General features: G+C 36.0%; 1 protein-coding gene and 1 long non-coding RNA gene across 2 annotated transcripts; both read left to right on the plus strand.

The window, feature by feature from the left end:
• Window positions 1–3,385: 3,385 nt before the first annotated feature.
• Window positions 3,386–7,140, plus strand: LOC105443634. Its single transcript, XR_004062350.1, has 4 exons — window positions 3,386–3,908; window positions 5,849–5,902; window positions 6,401–6,500; window positions 7,034–7,140. It is a non-coding gene; the product is annotated as an uncharacterized LOC105443634 (long non-coding RNA).
• Window positions 7,141–10,020: 2,880 nt separating this feature from the next.
• On the plus strand, window positions 10,021–21,378 carry LOC100891243 (zinc finger protein 341). Its single transcript, XM_030975816.1, has 9 exons — window positions 10,021–10,296; window positions 12,434–12,523; window positions 13,919–14,427; window positions 14,879–15,195; window positions 16,007–16,196; window positions 17,345–17,414; window positions 17,797–17,936; window positions 18,883–19,082; window positions 19,480–21,378. The coding sequence occupies exons 1-9, from the start codon at window positions 10,266–10,268 to the stop codon at window positions 20,741–20,743; spliced, it is 2,811 nt and encodes a 936-aa protein (XP_030831676.1). The 5' UTR covers window positions 10,021–10,265; the 3' UTR covers window positions 20,744–21,378.

The raw sequence follows: 21,378 nt of genomic DNA on the forward strand, positions 1-21,378 counted from the left end.
GTTTGCACGAAAGAAATGCTTTACTGCATTCGTTAGAAGGGACATGACATTCGATTGTGTTGTTTATTTGTACAAATTCTGAAAGAGACAGAAAATAACAAAAGTCCAAAATTATTGCGAACATTGTTAAAAAGGGGATTCAACTCAGTGACAAGAGTTTGAATCAAGACTAGTCATCTGATGACATGTTTCGATAAGGAGAGTTGTTTGATAGTCTTAGTCCACAGTATACTTCTGAATTCAGTGGAACTTGAAAGTGTACACCCTAAAATAAGAGGTAGTGGTTAATCTAGTTCTTAACCATTTAAATCTTTGTTGCGATATTGTGGCTCTCATTGTCATTGTTTTTATTGTAGTTTGAGTAGAATTTAGAGTTGGACAGATTTACGACCAAAGCATATTATTGTTACCAAGATTCTATTGATAGCTAAGGCCTGATTTCATTGTGCATGTCTTTATTATATCGGTGCAAAACAAAATTCAGTTTATCTGTGCTATGTATTGGAGTCAACAGTACTTGCCTTTTTTAAGATAGGGCTGCATTGCAGCATTCCAGAGCCATCTTAAGGTGCCAACATCATTTATAGTGAGTTTACAAGTTACTAACCTATGCAAAAATCTTTCATTTTGTGACACAAGCGGGCTTTCTTGTCCAAAGATAGTAAAAAGAGCCACAAGAGGGACATTGGTTGGTTTTTGTTTGACAAACTGATAATAATCAGGAGTATAGACATTCATAAGCTAGTTAAAGGTTAAATTGTCATTGGTATTTTCTAAATGATGGCATTGAGGTGTTTTTTGTGTCATGTAGGTGTTGTGGCATGTTAGAGCCACAGTTATGCATATTTTATTGCATTGAGTTACGTGTATATAGTTTGACTTTGAAAAGGTTTTGAGTTTTTATTAGCAGGAACTTTTGAAAATAATACAGGAATAAGATTTAATCAGAATGATTCGAGAAAGCCATATGGTTATTATTGTTTTTTGGAAGTATAAGAAAAGGTGTAATTTTCTGTCGGCTTGCCTCTGAAAATTAAGGGGCCGGAAATGTAGATGCCAAACTAATGCAAGAGCGCCATCTCTTGTCGGTTTTAAAATTTAATAAGTTTGAGGGGAGGAAAAGCGCGAATAATCACTGGCAGTAACCCTTGGAAACAAGACAGAATTTTAACCTCTTCTCCCTACTTCATATTTCCGTTTTATGATCTTGTTTGGTTTTGGACAACAATTGGAATGGATGCAATCATTGTATAATAACATTGTGATCGACCCGACGTGAGTAACGTGAAATGTGGTTATAGTAAAGGCTTCAAAATTAAAGTTTTCGAGACATTATATTGGTATTCGACAATTGATTTCTACACTTGCAATTGCAATTCTACAGTACGTGTGAATAGTGTCAGATTGCGAGATATTAAAAGACGGAACGGAGCTGAGAGGAGCGTTGAAACTATAATAAGGTGAACTTGGGTTCTTGGCCAGTCAAAGGTGATCGTGAACAACAAGGGACCAGTGCAGTACCAGTCTGATAAATGAGAATATGACTAGAGAGGTCTATGAGAATAGAGCATGATCACTTGTGGGTGTATTTTGAGTCGAAAGAATGACGTGATTGGGCAGAATACAGTCAGAGAATTAATGTCGAGGTCTAAGCCTAGACCTCCAGACCTAGTCCAAAAAATGGAGAACTAAAGACAGACTATCTGACTACTTCAAGGTCATTTTGCACCCACACACTGATAAGATGTGATCTGTGGATTAAGAGCTTGAAGATCAGGAAATAAGTTTTCAAATTAATTTTCAGTTCTCAATTTTTTGTCACCAATTGACTAACTTAAAGTTGACTTGAGACGACTTTAAAAAATACTGATGGGTTTGGAGTTGCGAGTTGCGACAAGTCTTTTGTCAGGGAAGTTGTTGCTCGTCTTGGCAAATATGGTTTTGTAAAACACTTAGCGGACAAGCGCGTAGCCAGGATTTGATTTTAGGGGGGGCGGTAGTGAGCACGCAAAGCGTGCGAATCACTTAAAGAGCGCGCAAAGCGCGCTCCCTAGGGGGGTGGGTGCAGGGAGGGGGGAGTTTCCCCCCTCCAGCGCGAAGCGCGGAAGCTTTGAAAGAAGATGATTCGTTGTACCTTAATCCTTGTCTGCATTCAGTCCGCCCGTCCTGCGCGAAGCGCGGAAGCTTTGACGTATTATTAGACAAAGAAAACGATTCGTTGTACCTTTCCCTAATCTTAATCCTTATCTGTATTCAGTCCCCCTCCCGCGCAAAGCTCGGAAGCTTTGACGTTTCATTAATTTATTAGAGAAAGAAGACGATTCGATGTACCATTCTCGACTCCTCATCCTTATCTGAATTCAGTTTCCTCCTCTCCCGCGCAAAGCGCGGAGACTTTGAAGTTTCATTACATTATTAGAGAAAGCTAGACGACTCAAAGTACCGTTCTCGACTCTTAATCCTTGTCTGAATTCCGCCCCCCCCCCTCTCGCGCTAAACTCTGACGTTTCATTAAATTATTAGAGAAGAAGACGATTGGTTGTACATTTCTCGACTCTTAATCCTCGTCTGAATTCAGTCCCCAGCTCCCCCCCTCCTCCTGCGCGAAGCTTTGACGTATTATTAGACAAAGAAGACGATTCGTTGTACCTTTCCCGACTTTTAATCCATATCTGTATTCAGTTTCCCCCTTTCCGCGCGAAGCGCAGAGGCTTTGACGTTTCATTAAATTATTAGAGAAAAAAGACGATTCGTTGTACCGTTTTCGACTCCTTTTCCCTTTTTCTTTTTTCTTTTTTATGAGGTATGATTTTGGATTCGAGAACGCACGTAACGCAACCGTGCGCGTCATTTAGAGCTGTCGAATGTGTACGACCAATTTTACATGTACGATTTTTAGTACAGATACTTGGTCAGTTTTCTTCTTATATCTTTGGTTTTACAACATTTAAAAATATAATTTCTTCAAATCTGCTCCTGACTCGGTTCAGACTAATTGTCTGATGTGTTTTCAAGTCAATTTTTTTAATATATTTTTTTGCATGAATTTGCCTAGCATCACTGCATTTTTTAAAACTTGCACATCACTGTTTTATTGTATATAGAAATTGTACACCCTTTTGTTGTCTGCACCTTCACCTGCTGTTACAACTCATCCCATCTCAGTATAGCTTGGGAAAGCTGCTTTAGGGATTACCTCATCAACTACAAGTATACTGCTGACTACATGTCCGACTCTGCAGTGCAGTGTGAACTGTGAACTACTACTCACTGCACTGGGTTACACATTATGTTAAATCTCATTCACACAACACAGTTTATAGCCTTTGGGACCAAAGGCAAGACGTATACCACACCTAGAGACACCAATACATTTATAACAAAGGAATATGACTACTTACACCCATTTGCTGTTGCATTTCAGCAATTCTACGTGCTCTTATTGCTTCAAGCTCACTGTCACCCATCTTTGATTCCAGTAATACAGATTTTATATTAACAAAAAATTGATATTAGTTCGACTTTCGACTGGCAGTCCGCATGAGCTGTTGAGTTGAATCGGAATTGATTGGAAATTGTCTTACAGCCTTACAGGATAAGGAAAAGTTATTTATTTTACCAGTTAGTAATACAGAGACAAGGCGACCAGAAGAGGAAAGCAGAAAGAGGCTAATTTTGTGAAGAAACTTTGGTAATTTCATTAAAGTTCCCTCTGAAATTGTTGCAGTGAACTGGGTATTCAGTCCCACCTTATTCCATTCGTGTTAGCTGTGCAGATGTTGTTAGCACTTGTGAGACTGTGACTAAGGAGGAATTACGACGAGACAGAATAAGAAGAGGATATTTGCGATCCATTTAATCTAGTGAGCTAAGTACTGCACTAACAGAAAATGGCACTTGGGTTTTTGGTAAGTGGTTCTATGAATGATAGAAAATTTGTAGATGTGTTTGAGTTTTATATTTGTTTGTTTCTGTGTGTTTTTCATATCGGTTTTTATATCACTTTTTATCAGTTTTCAATTTTATATCAAATTTTCATGTTCATGTCAAAATTAAAAAAAGTAATAACAAAGATGCAACAACTTTAAAATGTCAACCTGTCAATTCATAATGATTTGCACTTTAGCTCCACATTGCAAGCAAAAATATAGAGAGTCTAGTCTAAAAAGATTTACAGGTAGTGTGATAAAGTTGTTTGTAAATTGTAGATCTGAGATATTAGAAGTAGAAGTTAGAACCTAGTCATGGCTAGTGTAGCTTTAGTACAGTACATGTACTAAAGCTTTAGTACATGTCAAAAGATTCATGATCAATGAAAGGTCTTCTTTTAACTTGGAGGTCTTCAAATTTCATGTACATGTATGTTTTTATTATATTATTATTATTATTATTATCATTATTATTTTATTAACAAATATTTTATTATTTTGTGGTTGGGCTATGTATTATATATTCTTGTATTACTTACTTACTTACTTGGTATACTTGGGTGTAGAGACTGGAAGCTTGGCTTATTTGTCCCTCTTTACTGCTGTATCCCGTCTCACATATGGTTCAAACTTAATTGGATTGTTTCTCCAATACCTTTCTAGGGATGACTTGAATTGGTTAATGGTGGTAGAATTGACTACTTCCTTAGGCAGAGCATTCCAATTATTTACACTCCTTATTGAGAAACTATACTGCCTAAGTCTTGTGTTGAAACGTTGTTTGACAATCTTGAAATCATGGCCTCTTGTTGTTGAGCCAGTTGCTAGTTGGAAGAATTTTGAAGGATTCACTCTGTCAAAGCCTCTCAAGATTTTGAATATCTGTATCTGATCTGCTCTTTGTCTTCTGTAAGCCAAAGTAGGAAGTTGTAGTTCTCTAAGTCTGTCTGGGTATGCTTTTTGTCTCAGCTCAGGAAGAAGTCTGGTGGCCCTCTGCTGGACTTTTTCTAGTATGTCTTCATCTCTCTTGAGTATTGGGCACCATACAGAGTTGCAGTATTCTAGTGTTGGTCGAATAATAGCTTTGTAGAGACTAAGGAACCCCTTCTTTTGCAAGGCTGAAAACGACCTTCTTATCATTCCTAACTTAATGTTGGCTCTCTTGGCAGCATCTGCTGCATGGGTGCTGAAGGACAGGTCCTGTTGAAACAGCACTCCCAAATCTCTTTCCTCATTACCAGATGGAACTGAAAATATATTTGTACCAGCAGCCAGTGTGTAGTCAAAACCTTGGTCCTTTCTTCCATAATGTACTTTGCATTTACTTTCATTAAAGGGCAATTGCCATACATTGGACCAGTTTGTTACAGTGTTGACATCCATCTGTAGCAAATCTGAGTCAGCTTTAGAGTCCACTGTCCTGTATAACTTAGTGTCATCGTCAAAAAGCTTCATGTGGGAGTCAACAGTTGATGGCAGGTCATTGATGAAGACATTGAACAATGTTGGTCCGAGCACACTTCCCTGCGGAATACCGCTTGTCACAGGAATAGATCTCGACTCTTTCCCATTTACTGCAACTTTTTGAGTCCTGTCTGAGAGGTAGTCTTTAATCCAGGCAAGTAAGGGACCTTCTATTCCGTAAGACTGAAGTTTACATATGAGCCGTTGATGTGGCACGCTGTCAAATGCTTTCCGATAATCCAGATAGACGCAGTCTACATTATGACCCTGGTCAATGACATCTGTCCACTCCTCGCAAACTTCTAATAGCTGAGTCGAACAAGATCTTCCAGCCCGAAATCCATGTTGTTCATCACACATTATCTACTTGTACATATTGAATAATTCCACAGCAACCTTTATTTTAACCAAATCTTTGTCTTTGTCATCTGATTTCTATCTCCTTTTACATGTAGGCTGGCTTTGCATCTGGGACTCTTTTTGGTGTATATCTTTCCCAGCATTATGATGTAAGTGAATATCGAACTAGTTATCCTTATATTTTCAGGATTTGATGAAGGATTAATGCTTAGATAACCCAGAGACAGTCATATCTGTTTGTGCATAAGAGGGTCTCAGTGTCTTTTTTGTTCTTTTGTAACATTCAGTATTTACATGTCAATGACTTTCTACTAAATCTTTTCCAGTAATGTATGTATTTTCAAAATTACTAACATTTTGAAACTCCAAAAATGAATCTAGATGATATTTGTGCAATTAATAAAAGCTTCAAAATACTGAATTTGTCAAAAAGCTGTGTTCTATATTGTTCCTACATCTATACTATTATAAATCACTGCTTCACAAATAAAGTGAAATCTAAAAGTAGCCCAGCAGTGATGGACAGGAGCTGCAACTAAGATTTTGTGATGGAGATAGGGATTAGCTAAAAGCCTAAAACTCTTTATCTAAAGTATGGATGATTGGATGTGCTATAAATAATTTATTTTTCTGAACTGTTTATTTAGATTCCAGATGTAGCCAACTTGCTGGCAACATTCAAAGAAGCTTCCAAGAAATATGAGAAGAAGGACGACAAGAAAGATTCATAACCATGATTCTTTAAAGGTAGTCTATCTCTTAGTCCCCTGTGGCATGATTTGAATATTGTTAGTTTTATAAATAGGCTAGGTAGCAAAAAGTACTTGCTATCATTCTTTGAGATAAACAGCCAGTCATTATTACAAGACAGCAAGGTTGAAAGTGGAATTTTGTCAAAATAAATAGATTTAATGCTATGCAATCAAAGGTATTATCAGTAGATGGATCATTTTATTATCTGTAAATTATTGTATTACATTTAAAAAGTCAATTAAAAATCAAATCGGGCCCTCTGAAGATATGTATGTCAATGGTATAACTTAACTTTTTATTTTTTATTTCAGTCATTGAAAATGTTATCATTAAGTTAATGTAATAATCACTAAGTAAACATTTCTTTAAATCAACACTTTAACATCAACTTTTACTATTACTTGTAGAGAAACTGTCAGCTTGATCATGGATAGACTAGCGTTGCTACAAAATAATTGTTTTGTCTTGAATGAATGCAACAATATTAAGAATTTTTTATTTTTTTTCATTTTTGTCCTTGATTTCAGATTCCAGGATATTTGTAATGTGGTGGTGATGGCTTATCCATTGGACCTATTCTCATCATCCTTGGGCCACCTTGAAAGACCTCTATTCTTGTAATTCCATATAAAAAGAGTAGAAATACTAACAAATTAAGATGAAGCTATTTATAGTGAAGACTTCAATCCAAAATGTATTTTAATTTCCATATGTGGTAGCTATTTTCAATTTTTGTAATTATTTTTTTCACTTCCGGTCCCGCTTTCATCAAAATTTGTAATAACAGCGAGTCACAATATATATATATATATATATATATAAGCTACAGAAATCACTGCATTTGATTGGCTGTTAGCAAATTTTGTTACAAATTCTGACAGTTTTGGTTCATAAAAAGTTTCATGGAACAGGTTATAACATGCTATAATGATATCAACAATCATTGCAATATATTTGTAGATTTTTGAAAGTGTAACATTCATGTAATATTCATATGTTTATGTATCACTAAATAAAATACATGTTTTGCCTTAAGATGTCATCGTAGACAGAGTTTTCTCCTGTGACCAATAGGTCTTAAGAGTTTGAAGTCAAATTGATCTGTACATATTGGAAGATGGAATGTACATGTATATCACAATTATATGAGATTTGAAATAAGAGCATTTAAATTGTTTTAATTTGTTCATGCGTGTGTAACTGTGTACCATAGGTTAATTCATATAGATGAGTGATACTTTTGTCGCTAATGAACCCTTTTTTTTTCAATTATCTTTCATTTTCACTTCTTCAGAGGGGGTAATTTTGTCCAGGGGGGGGGGGGGAATAAAGATAGAACATAGAATGATGATCAATTGCTGATAGAGACGTGATTTATATCCTTTTTAAAATCAATAATCATTAAAAGTAAAAGGTTATTTTCTGTTCAAAGAAAACAGGTGAAAATTAAGCACTCTTGAATTTCAAGTTTTCCATCTCAAAGACAGAAATAACAAAACCTCAATTACAACTGATATTTATGATTTTCTTGTCGAGTTTGGTTTCTTGGGTCAAGAAAAACGTGATTAATCTAATCTAATATCTTATGAATTCGACTTGATTTAATTTTGAACAAAGAGAAGAGATCCTGCTTCTTTTTCTTCTCGTCTCCCACAGGTCAACTGATGTTGTCTTCATTTGAACACTTTATCAAATAAAATTGGATAAAACTACTGCTAATAATAATAATAAAACTGGGCTTATTATGCCCTTTCCACTGATGTTTTTAAGTGCAGTAACAAACATTGATGCGCTCACAAAGATGATTACACGAAGGCTATATTTCAATTTGCATCTCTAAAAATACACTATTTGAAAAATATGGATACTCATCAGTGATAAATATTTTTGTATAATAATGTTTATGTTTGTTAATGTAATTTGATATCTTCTTTGATATTTTAGTACATGCAATGTAAATTAAAATGACTTTACACTGACTGCACTCTGAAACTATGTCTTATTTGAACTTTACTGTGTTATATTTCTTTACATTTATGTTGGAAATAATAATGAAATAAAGATTAATACAATTTGAGAGCTGAACCAACTCAGAATTAGTTTAGCTCTCCAATTTTAAGAATTTATAGACTACTATTTTATCACAACAATATAGATACTCTGATGGTGATGCTTTCATTGTGGGAAATTCATTGTTATTTGCTATTATTTCACACTCCCTGTATAAGAGTTCCTTTATTGCGGAAAATCATGTGCAGAAAATCAGGTTATCAGATTTTCCCTCTTTCAATAACAAAAATGTTTTCAACACAGATCAAACCAGGTCAGGAGCACATGTAAGGAGTGGGGGGGGGGGGGGCATGTGCTATCTGATACAATTTTTGTTTTCTTCACTATTGCAAATAGTTATTTAGGTCTGAAATCATTTTCCCCCTTTTATGCAGTTATATGTCTTCAATTGGTTTACATATTCATTTATTCAATGGTAGGTTGACATGACTGGATGGAGTGATTGTGATGATGTTTGGTTATTTAAAGAATGAAAGAATTGATTACATCGCAATAGATGTTTGAAAAGATGGTATTTAAATAAATCGACCAAACCTATCAAAGAAAAAACATGCAACTTTAGTAGACAAATATATATATATATGTCAAAAAAACTTGTCTTTAACAATTTCAAATTTGATGAGTGTTCATTTCAAAGTGCAACCTTTTTTGAGCAAACTGAAGTGTGCCAAAGAAAGAAAACCATGGACACATACATGCATAAGTGAGAGTTTAAAAATTTGACAAAAGAATTACGGTAGAAATTTTTGAAATTTTTGGGAAATTTAAAATCACATGTAATCTCAGATGATGGATTTGCCATTCGAATATGGAATTATAGGGGACAGCTTTCCCTTTTGTTGTATACTAAATTTTCATGATTTTAAATTTATCTTCAAAGCCACCTTTTCCTTGATGGTGCCCCTTATAAAAAAGTACCATGGAAACCATGTCTTTTTAGTCCAAATTACCATCCACCATGGTAACCATGGTTACCATGGTATCAAACAATGATAAACATAGGGTCATCTAACAATGTATTTCATTGTTTGGTACCATGATTACCATGGTGGATGGTAATTTGGACCCCAAAAAAAACATGGTTACCATGGTACTTTTTTATAGACCTGCTTGGGGTACATGGTAGCATGTTGATATAAAAGATCCTTCTCATAAACATTTTGATAAATGATGTTCATGCCAATTTTGTTTGCATTAGAAATTGTTGATATGTCCTCATTACCTCATTTAAGATCATTGTGATATCTTTTTTTAAATAAGTAGATCTTCAAAACTAAACAAACTATCTTAAATTACTAATTAAATGATCAGAAAATTAATGATCGTGAAGAAAGATATAAAGTTAACAATTTATTCAGGCATTTACACTGTACATGCTTATACATATCTGTCTGCCTCACACATGACAGTTTACCTGAAATTTGTTTAAAAGTTTAAAAGACAGCAAAATAAAAATGTAAAAACAGACGGCATGAACATTTTGGGTGTGGGAGCTCATCTCAAATAATCAACTAGGGACATACCTGCCGTTATGAATATGCATTTTGTAATCTAATTTGCATAATTGATATCGGTCTTCATGACTCCGTTTTACGCCCTGCTGCTGTACCCCGAGTCTGGAGATTTGCCCACATTTTCACATGTTTTGTTCCTCATTCTGGAATTAAGGTTGAGCTATCCTGCTCCAAGATGAGTCAAGCATTATTTGATGCCCTTGCTGGTAAGTAAAATGTTCTTAAATTATATTTCATAGCAAATCCATCTCAAATTTTCAGTCCGAGTTGCTCTTCTGCGCTGCGCTGCTCTTGCTATCCACATTACACACAATACACGAGGTGATTGTATTCTCGCGCTACATGTCGGGCGGCTGGGCCCGGGCGATAAACGTTAGGACATGCAAGTGTTGTGTGTAGCTGTGGCGCTTTCAAAGCAAATTATTTTCAGCTTGCCAATTTCCCTACAATTCAGAGCCTAATTTTCAAATCAAGTCGAACCTAAAGGCTAGCATGCTATCAGTCATTTGATATGCAATTTTCTACAGGGCAATATACAATTACAAATAAATCTATGAGTAATTATTTTCATGCTATATTTTCAAAAGACAAATTTTGGGGGTGTAGGAATCTTTGCTGGAAAAGCAACAACAACCCATCGCCATGTTGGCTTTGTCCGGTACGAAATGAATATTCATGAATGGGTATTTTCTCGTAGAGCTTTGACCAATCACAGCATAGTATCGTGGACTACATTTTCGAAGCACCTGTAACAAAAACAAAATTGTTCATCATTTTTCAGGGTTATCTAGATCTATAAAAACTTACAGAAGTAAAATGGACAAAACATGAGTATCTCTGTTGTTTATCATGATTGAACAATCAGTGAAAAATGTATACGGTATGTGAAACAAAGTTATAAATTGGTTGCTAACTAAGTAGGTCTAGATAAGATTTACTTGTTGAAGCTGACAATTCAATCCTAATTTCTTTTGAAGATCAACTACCAAAGCATTAAAGGTCTAATTAGTTTCAATATGTTCTAAATCTAGAGGATCTATTATGTTTTTGTATTATTATTATTATTATTTATTTGGCATTTCAAACATTTCAAACATACAATACAATACAAGGTTTTTTTTAGTTTAAACAAATGTAAATATATATATAGAGGTCTATATAATACATATCACAAAAACATAAATCATTTAATTTTCAGTAATCTATTTTAGTGTAAAACTTTTAGTTTCATTTGATGCATATTTATTATACATTGTCATATATGTTCACAACATTTTAAAATGTAATATATCGTTGGTGGGGTGACAAAACCTTTTATCTCAATTTTTTGAGATTTTGATTTTTTTGCATAATTTTGTATCTAATGGCCTACGACACCACCTGATAAATCCATGGAACGCCTCCTTCTCGGTTTTTTCACAAATTCCACACAAACACCCTTTAACTAAACCTCGTAACTTTAACCCCCTTTGAAGCTGCACTGACAAAACCTCGTAACATAAGATTTGTAATTCCTTTTCCTCGTAACTCACACACGGCCTAACAGTACTGAAGTTAGTGTATTCAAATCCTCTTAACTCATTCAGAGTTGAAAGTAAGAACTCATATCTCAATTTGAATAAAAACTAAAAACTTGTATCTCAATGTAGATAAACGCAAAAACCTCGTAACTCACTTTCAAATATAAAAACAATTGTTTTACTGTATTTCAACAATGACATTAAAAATTGTATAAATATTACAGTTTTAAAAAGAAAGGACGGTGTCACAGCACTAAATTTGGTGAGACAGGAAAGTTTTTTGCTCTCCTGAAAATTCATGATTTTTGAGATACAAGGTTTTGTCACCCCACCGAGGATATGAAATTGATGGAAGAAAAAAAGTTGTCACAAATTCATTAATTCAGTTTTATAGAATTGTGTGCTCTACCTGTATTGGTGACAAGGCTTTATATGTGATAGATATCAATGCACTGGAACACTTTTATGAAATAGATTTACCCTAAATGCCAACTTAAACTGGCTTTGATACTGAGAAAGACGGCTTACTGTTATTACTCAGTATATATACAGGTATATATCTATTAGCCCCCACGTCTCTGGAACAAACTCCCCTCATTCTTAAGAAACAGTACTTCACTAGATTTCTTCTAAAAACAATTGAAAACTTACCTGTACAACTCCTCTCAAATTGTCGATAGTCAAAGAGACAGCACCTTGTATCCTTTGGAAAAGGCACTATATAAATCCAATTATTATTATTATTATTGTCATTATATGTCAAAAAAAGCTGTTATCCTATATATGATTGTTCTTTTTTTGTTTGTTTTCTCCCTTCACACAGGCATCGATGGGAGTGGTTTAGGAATGCAGGGTCTCTTAGAGACCACTCCCACACACACCATGACAACCATTGTTCAAGATCAAAATGCAGGTAATTATGTTCAATCTTTGTCCAAGTAAAAAGTCATTGAATAAAAATTGATTAATTTGGCCTAACCATCATGCATACATTAAGTCATTTACAAGAAGGAGGGCTTGTTTGTATTATTATTATTATTATTTGACATTGTGGCATTCACATGTAAAAGAGATATAGACATGTGATAGATCATGGACTTACATTACAATTTTTCTTTAAAGGGAACTCTAACCCAAATAGACATCTACTCTAAAAGAAAGCAGAAAAATCAGAGAAGCAAACTGATGAAAGTTTCAATCTGACTAAATATAAGAAAGTTATGAATTTTTTAAAGTTGTAAAAAGTACGTACATGTGTGGGCCCTTCAAATTGGATGACAGGGGAAAATATACTTTAAAGATTTCGGGGGCTACTTTTCAAGCTACATGTAGCTTGCACGAAAATAACACTCTTTAATTTGTTTTGCATTGAACTCTATGCAAAGTTTGGGAGCTCTTTTATGACTTTCGGGGGCTCTTTTGGGCTAATTTGCCCCGAGCCCCCATGTATTTTTCTCACTGTTGGATGAAGCGGTAATGTCAATGTGATGTACATGTAGTGCCGGACTACTTTCCCATCTGTTCCAACATAAAATGACAACAATTTAATTTTTTTTAAATCATGGCTCAGGAGGATCTATTGTTTTTAGAGGACCTATAATAATATGATATCTATAATATATTTGAGTAGTGCCCCAAGGGAGAAGGAACTTCAAGAAAAACAAAAATTGATGATATTTTTGTAGAAATGGGAGAGTTTGTATATTTATTTATTTCTGATATTTAGACAGTGTCTCATCACCAATAATGGTGGTCTTCTATGAGACCCTGTTGAACATAATAAGGAACTTTAGTCTTTAAAATAAAAATTAAATGATAATAATACTAACTAAATCATGAACATAAACTCATAACAGCAAAAAAGCTGACCGAACTACCAATTTGAGATTCGCAAAATAGACATAGTGATCTCATATATCAAACATTCATAAATTCCTTACTATTGGTCCGATTTATCTAAAACGTTTGCCATTCTGTTTCTGTTATTTTTCTGCTTTCATATAAATCAACTTATTACAAGGGTTGGATTGCCCTTTAATAGTCTCACTCTTAAGACCAAAATTTGTTCTGCTGCCTACCTACTTTGGGCAATATTTCATGCAAATTCTCATATTCCAAGCCAATGTTTAATTTTATTTGTTATACTTCACTGGTGGCTTTATCAATTGATGTAGACTAAATGCATTTATGTAGCTGCCACAGACCAAGTTTTAGTATGCGTTGCTTATGTATTCCCTAAATGTAGTCTGGACACATAATACATTACTGATGATTTGCCCTCACTTATTATGGTTCATTATAATTGCAGGTGTGGATGAAGAGGATATCTTTCAGTGTGGCAAATGCAAGAAGCAGTTCACATCACTCAACTCCTTCATGAACCACAAGAGAGAACACTGCATACCACCCATCTCAACACATCCCATCCATACCATAACAACCCTACCCCGCCCTCAACCCATCCCTGCTGCTGCTCCACACTCTGTCAACAGTGCCTTCTCCACCCTCACCCAGACCTCACTGGGGAATCGTCTATCCCTGGGCGGGGGCGGTATTGGACCGGTGCCCCAGTCCCCATTGTCTCAGCTACCATCCAACATGGTGCTGGGTGAGGAGGTGCTGATCTCGCAGTTTGCCAACGTGGAGCAGAACATTCAGCAGCTTCAGAACACCCTGATGAACTCTGGTTCGTTATCCTCGGCACCATTCATCACGTCTCAAGCTGCCTCCAGGCTCCTCACCTCCACCACACCGGTCTCATCAGGCGGCTCTTCCATGTCTTCTAACTCTGTACAACAGACTCTCAATATTGGCCAGGTAGGCAACCCTCTACAATGCTAGATATATGTTATGCGAGATTATGGGATGATTTTTGTCATTTATCAAGTGCGTTATATGTATGCTATTTTGAAATATGATATATAATTCAGAAAATGAGTTGACAACATGAATAATTATTTGTTATCATACATTAAAATGAGGCAATTATAATTTATATATTATATTTGAGCCAATGGATTTATCTGTAGAGTTGTGAATATAACTGGATGAAGCAGGATTCCATCCTAGATTGAAATAATTTTACTAAGAGTGAAAAATATTTTTTCATTTTATTCTTTCTGAATGTGTACAGCTGCAGCATACATTTTGAATGGAGTTATGTTGAGTAAATACAGATTGTTGCAAGAGGGGTATTTATGGACTTGAAATCTGATGTCCTCCACAGATAATAATACTGTGTTGTTTTTTTTATATTGCTCTCTTGCAGGTGACCAATATCCAGATAGTCCAACCCAACGGTAACATCACATTACAGCAGGTACTCCCCAACTCCAACCAACAAGATCAACACCAGCTCCTCCAGCAACAGGGTCAAACCCTGATACAACCTGCAACCATCATGCAACAGCAGCCCCCTCGGAGTTCAGGGGTGCAGGAACTGACCCGCATCGCCCCCATGACTAGCCTGGTCCAAGGGGGTGGTGATGGTAGTGACCCTCTGAACAGACCTGATCATATCTACAGCCTGACTGCAAGGAGGAAACGTAGGGGAGAAGCTGAGAGCAAGAAGCCAGGAAAGCTGAGGTACTATACAGAGCAATACCTACAGCGTAATTGGCTTGCCTCTTTTGGTTGCCTGGCAAAACGTCGCTTAGCGCTACACTCCCTTTTGCCGGGAAGTTAAATTGTGCGTTCTGGCTTTTTTGTTTCCAGCAAAACTTAGTGTAGCAAAAGAAAGATATATTTGCAAATTAATTTGAGAACATAATAAATCAATTAAATATCTTTCTCTAAGAATAGTTTTGGCTACATGGAACATAGAAACATTGTCGTTTTTAGCACCTGAAGTAGGTGTTAAAACTACAAAAGGTTTTTCTCGGTTCCCCCTTTTTTTACCAGCGCCCACGCTACGTGACCTTTTACCGGGCAACCAACGACATGTTCATCACAACAGTCTCAGAGGGCTTTGAAAATCCTTATCCTAACATAGTTTAGCAGACTATATAATGCTCAAAATCTTTTCAAGGATATTTGTCATTACTAAACTTACGGTGAGAAGGATACTAAAGATGAAATACTTTGTTTTCTGAAGGTTTATGCAACCAGCCTGGATTTGAATACTGTGTTTCAAAATCTAATAGAAACCTGCATTTCCACAGTGCCCCTATTATTTATTAGACAATGAAGAATATTTTTGTATGTTTCTAGAATTATTTACAAACACACATGATTTCAACTGATATTTATTTATCATATTGATATTCAAATCTTTCTTTCTAAATTACATTTGTAATGATTGACGTATATGTGTGCATGTTCAAAGACACCCCAAACACCTATGTCATATGTATCAGTGTTCACAAACTCTTATTTAATCTCATGCATTCATCCTCAGATGTAACTACTGTGACAGGACATTCGCAAAGAACTTTGATCTGAATCAGCACCTACGCAGCCATACAGGAGAGAAACCATTCCAATGTATTGTATGTGGACGAGCATTCGCTCAGAAGTCTAACGTCAAGAAACACATGCAGACACACAAAGTATGGCCACAGGGCAAGAGAGCAACTCTGCCTAATAAAGTAAGTTAGACTTATAAACGTGTCGTTAAATTTTCATTTTCTTAAAGGTATTACAAAGTTTTGGGAAATTTTGAAAAATGGGTGGATAGTAATTCTTTACAATTTTGATATATTTGGATGCCCCTGTGGATGTATTAATACAGCAGAAATTGTATTACCTTTAAAGGTAATACAAAGTTTTGGTATGGGGTCATGAATTTGGTTCAAATGAACATATTGGATGCATATGCGATCCTACAATATTCAGTGATCGTTGTCGAGGTCTAAATGGACTCTAAATTTATGAAATTGTAAATAATAAACACATTATGTTGTATAGCTCCCTCTCGAGGTCAAGATATTAATTAGGCTATAAAACAATGTTTCTTGACTAAAATCGACCGATTATATATTCCCGTTCGGAAATTATAAAGCACAACTACATATTCTGAGATTTTCATGGTCGCAGCTACTATTGTACGGCCGTAGGAGCTATTTGAAATTTATCAAAATTTACCGGGAGCACCGGTAAATCTTTATATTCAATATTTCTCGAAAGCAGAAGTGTTTTAGGGGCTAACATTTCTAGTGCTTTTAATTCATCCACAGGGGCATCCAAATATATCAAAATTGTAAAGATTCACTATCCACCCATTTTTCAAAATTTACCAAAACTTTGTAATACCTTTAATGTACTTACATCATGAAAGATAATTTTTTTTGGCTGTACACCCAAGGCTAAGGATCTGCTGTATGTCTGTGTACTGGAAATTAAAGTACCTGTATTCTTTCTTAAGAATCTCTTCTGTGATTCTTCCTAACATTAAGAATCCCAAAATTTGCATAATTAAAATTTGAATTCATATGTCGTACTTATGTGTGTGTGTGTGTGTGTATTTTTGTTTACATTTTACCTACAAACACTATGTAAATGCAGCTGTCCATATGTAATGGGTCAGTGGTATTGTGTTTCTTTAATCACTGCTGTCTGTCTTTGTTGCTGAATGACTGAAACTTCATCAGAAATCAGAAAGTAAGTGTGATACTGCTGTGTTTACTTCTATCATAAAAATAAATTGTTTGTTTCAGAAGTGATGATGCATGTTTCTATTCTCTTTAGATTTTTCAAGTATTGGTTCTAACTGCTATTTCGTCTTTTTTTCTTTCAGCCTATTTTAAAGGTTACCAATCTTGGAGAAGAGAATAGTGCCAAAAATGCCAAGATCCGTTTGGATGCAGGTATGTTACTTTTATGAATTGGTAACAAACTACATAGAGAGATATAAGGAGAGATAAAGAAAGACTGAGACAACTTGAGGAAGAAAATGAGAGAGAGAGAAAGAGAGCCCTGGGGCAAAAATTCACAGATCTTCATTTTCAGTGCCATCCCTACTATTTATTATATGCTATGAGACAAGGTATGTGCATTAGTCTAAATAAGACTGTCCAAACTCATTCAAAATGTGGAAACGTAATGTTGTACCCATGTCTGATTATCATCATCATAAATTAAACCATTAGTATTCAAATAAAGAGATCACATTAAAATTATCACCAAAGAAAATTAAAGGGCTATTTCAAGCAATTCTAACGTTAAACCCTATCAATTTGTATCTCCTAGGCGGCAGTCAGGATTTGCTGGAACCCATCCCAAGAGAAGAAATGCTGATTGATAACTCATATGTGTGTAACTTCTGCAATGAGAAGTATAAGAACTACTACCAACTGAAGACACACATGAGACAACACAAAGATGAACAGGTATGATTATTATTATTTGATTTGCCAAATTAATTCACATAAATACAACAATATAACAAACATGAATTGGGACAAAAGCAATAGAAAACATATATAAATATTGCAATAGCAGGTGCATCTGGTCAAGCTGCCCGGGTATGGAAAAAGTTAACCTAATAACTATGATCCGCAGACCTTCCTCCCCACCTGACCAGATGCACCTGATATTGATTGAAATAAAGTTTAAAAAGAAAAGAAAGATGAGAAGAAGAAGGAGAAGAAAAAAAGGGGGGGGGGGTGAAGGAGGGGAAAAAAAATCAATTAACATTGCATAATTTTTTTTTAAAGTTGCGATTTTTGTATTATTACTTGATGATTTACCCATGATTTACAGTGATCCACACTTTTCTATTTACTAGCACAAATGGAATTTACATGGGCAAAATGTGGATGACATGATATTATAATTTATTGATAATGAGGCCATATTCTTCTGTGTTTTATATTTCATACCACCTCTACTGCCATAATGGTGGATGTTTTTATATCAATACCTTTGCCTGGCCTTTAACATTGTCACTTTAAAGCATAGGAAACTACCTCTTGGATGATCGCTTTCCATGGAGACCTCAATATCAATATCATTCACCAGAGATCTTGAAAAATGAGGTTATTGTGAGAATCTTAGGAGGATGGGAGGGGTCAGTGACACAAAGACGTAACTCCATTTTTGCCATTTTGAGAAAAAGTGGTTTATGTGTCAGTGAGCACTTGGGCCTTAAGGAGTCAAGTCTATGTTTCCCCAGCCTTTGACTTCACTGGGGTGTTGGGCGTAGTTAAGTCTTTTTGTTTCCTGGAAAGCCCACATTTTTCTGAACATTTTGATATCAAATACTCATTTTGGTAAAATATGGAGTTACCTCTTTATGTCTCTGAACTCTTTGATTTGTTCTTCTTTCATTTTCAGCTGTACAAGTGCATCGTGAAGACCTGCTCCCAGAATTTCAAGAATCTAGATGAATTCCTAGAACACATCAGAGCACATGACAAAGAACTGTCCTACCGATGTCACCTATGCAACAAGCAGTTCAACGATCTCAATGATCTAGGTGTTCATCAATATTCACACAGTCTCTATCCTAACCAAGGACCAAAGCTTATTCAAAAGTAAGTCTATATATATAAAGTGATGCTACAACAGGGGGAATTGAAAACTATGTATATTCCTATGTTTGCAAGGAGTTTGCGATTGGGGAATATTAACTAATCTTACTTGTGATTTGTTGTCATTTCTTAAAACAGGTCATACCATTACAATTCTTTTTATAATTCATTGGTATGTGTGAAGGTGTTATAACCAATAATTGACCAGACCCAATTATTAGCATGCCAATTTTTATAATCTACCAGTACTTATTACAAAGTGTTCTCCCAAGTGCTTGGTTTTTTACTAGATTTGCCTGTGATATGATCCTGTACGAAACAAAGACCTTTGAATGTTTTCTCTGCTGTGCAGGAGAATTTAATCTAGAATGAACCATGCCATTTTCTTTCTCTTTTGCAGAGAATTTAAGTGTCCCAAATGTAACAGCAAGTACTCATCACCCGATGCTCTGGATCACCACATGAACACCTCATCACATAAGTTCAACTGTCCAGAATGTAACAAGATCTTTACCTGTGAGCGATACCTGCGGCGCCATCTTGTCTCCCACTGCACCCAATCCCTGCATGAATGCCTCATCTGTAACAAGAAGTTCAAGAGTGAGCACTATCTCAAGTCTCACATTCTCATCCACACTGGCCAGAAACCATTCAGCTGTCAGGTCTGCACCACAGAGTTTAACCGCAAGGACAAACTCAAGAGACACATGCTGATCCATGAACCGAATAAGAAATTCAAGTGTCCATTCCACTCAGTGGCAGGCTGCAACATGGCGTTCAACCGAGCCGACAAACTCAAAGCTCACATCATCACGCACAGTGGGATCAAACCCTTCAAATGCTTCCACTGCTCCAAGACATTCAGTCGCAGGCCTAACCTGGCTGAACACATGAAGCTCCACACCAACGACTTTCCTTTCCATTGCGACAAGTGCAACAAGGGATACGCCAGAGAGAAGTACTTGAAGAACCATAATTGTAATGCCAAGACGGGTCCCAAGCGGACATCATCCATTGAAGGCATCAGCCTTGAGTATGCTGCAAAGCTGATCGATGCTGGAGCTATCATGGACCCAGAACAAGAGCAGATCCAGAACAGCCTCGTCGAGGCCTTGGCGGAGAAGGCGAAGAAGAAGAGAGGTAGAAAAAGGAAAAGTGATCTTCAATCACAGAGAGCCAAAGAGGATGCAATGGAGGAAGAGGAGGTACGGATTGTCCACACAAAGACAAGACAGGTCAGGATGAGAGCTGGGTCTATGCTCAACAAATCAAAGAGAGCAAGGAAACCAAGGACACCTAGTTATAAAATGAAACAATCCAAAATGCAACAAACCCCATTAATGTCAGAGAAATCCACCATTGCTGCCATTGAAGAAGACCTTGCTATCATCCAGAATGTCCTCGCCCAACATAGCAACAACGTCAATGTGGATGTGGGTATGGAAGATCTTGACACAGACCATACGGACAGTGGACATAGCCTTGCCTCCTCTCTCTCTCGTCAATCTGGAGTGAACATCAGTCTCCCTTCAGAGTCTCTGATCCAGGATCCTATCAACTTGGAACCTGGTGATCTGAGTGGACAGATGGTTCCTGTGGTCACACACCGAGTTCATCGGCTTGATGATGAGAATGAAGTGGTGGTGGTTGTATCACAAACTTGAGTGTTTCAATTGCCTCTTCCCTTGTGGGGAAGACAAATCTTTAAAGAATGTTGAAGCTACATGTCTCTATTCTCTGTATATCTAAATATCAATGAGTTTAAGTGATAATCATGTCAGCAGAATCACTAGACAGGGATTACGTTACAATATTTATGACTGCTACTCAATACAATTCTTTTTTTCCGCATATACACCCGTCTATAGGCTTACTATAAATTACAATGCCCAACTTTTAACAGGACGAGATGGAATGGGGGAGTGCGAGCTCTCTATTTAGACCATTGGTATCGGGTGTTGTAAACCAAATCCACAAAGGACAAGAGCCCTCTATCAATTATTTCTTAAATCGACCCCACCCCCTCTCAAATAAAAAACATAACAACATATGTCTGTTGTAAGTTTTGTATTCATTTATAAATTTATGTGTATGGTTAATAGTAAAATAGTTGAATCATTTATAAATGAATAGGTGAAATGAGAAACACTCCTGACTTCTATATGAGGATAGCCAATTGCAAAATGGTTCCTGTTATATGAGGCTTTCTTCGAATCTTGTGGTTTGCAACATTTTCAAATTTCATGGCATTCTACCTATGCTATTATTAGCAAAGATAATTCTAAAAAGATCGATTAAG

Source organism: Strongylocentrotus purpuratus, unplaced genomic scaffold (assembly GCF_000002235.5).
Source record: "Strongylocentrotus purpuratus isolate Spur 01 unplaced genomic scaffold, Spur_5.0 spur5_scaffold_8, whole genome shotgun sequence".
In the NCBI taxonomy this organism is placed as follows: domain Eukaryota; kingdom Metazoa; phylum Echinodermata; class Echinoidea; order Camarodonta; family Strongylocentrotidae; genus Strongylocentrotus; species Strongylocentrotus purpuratus.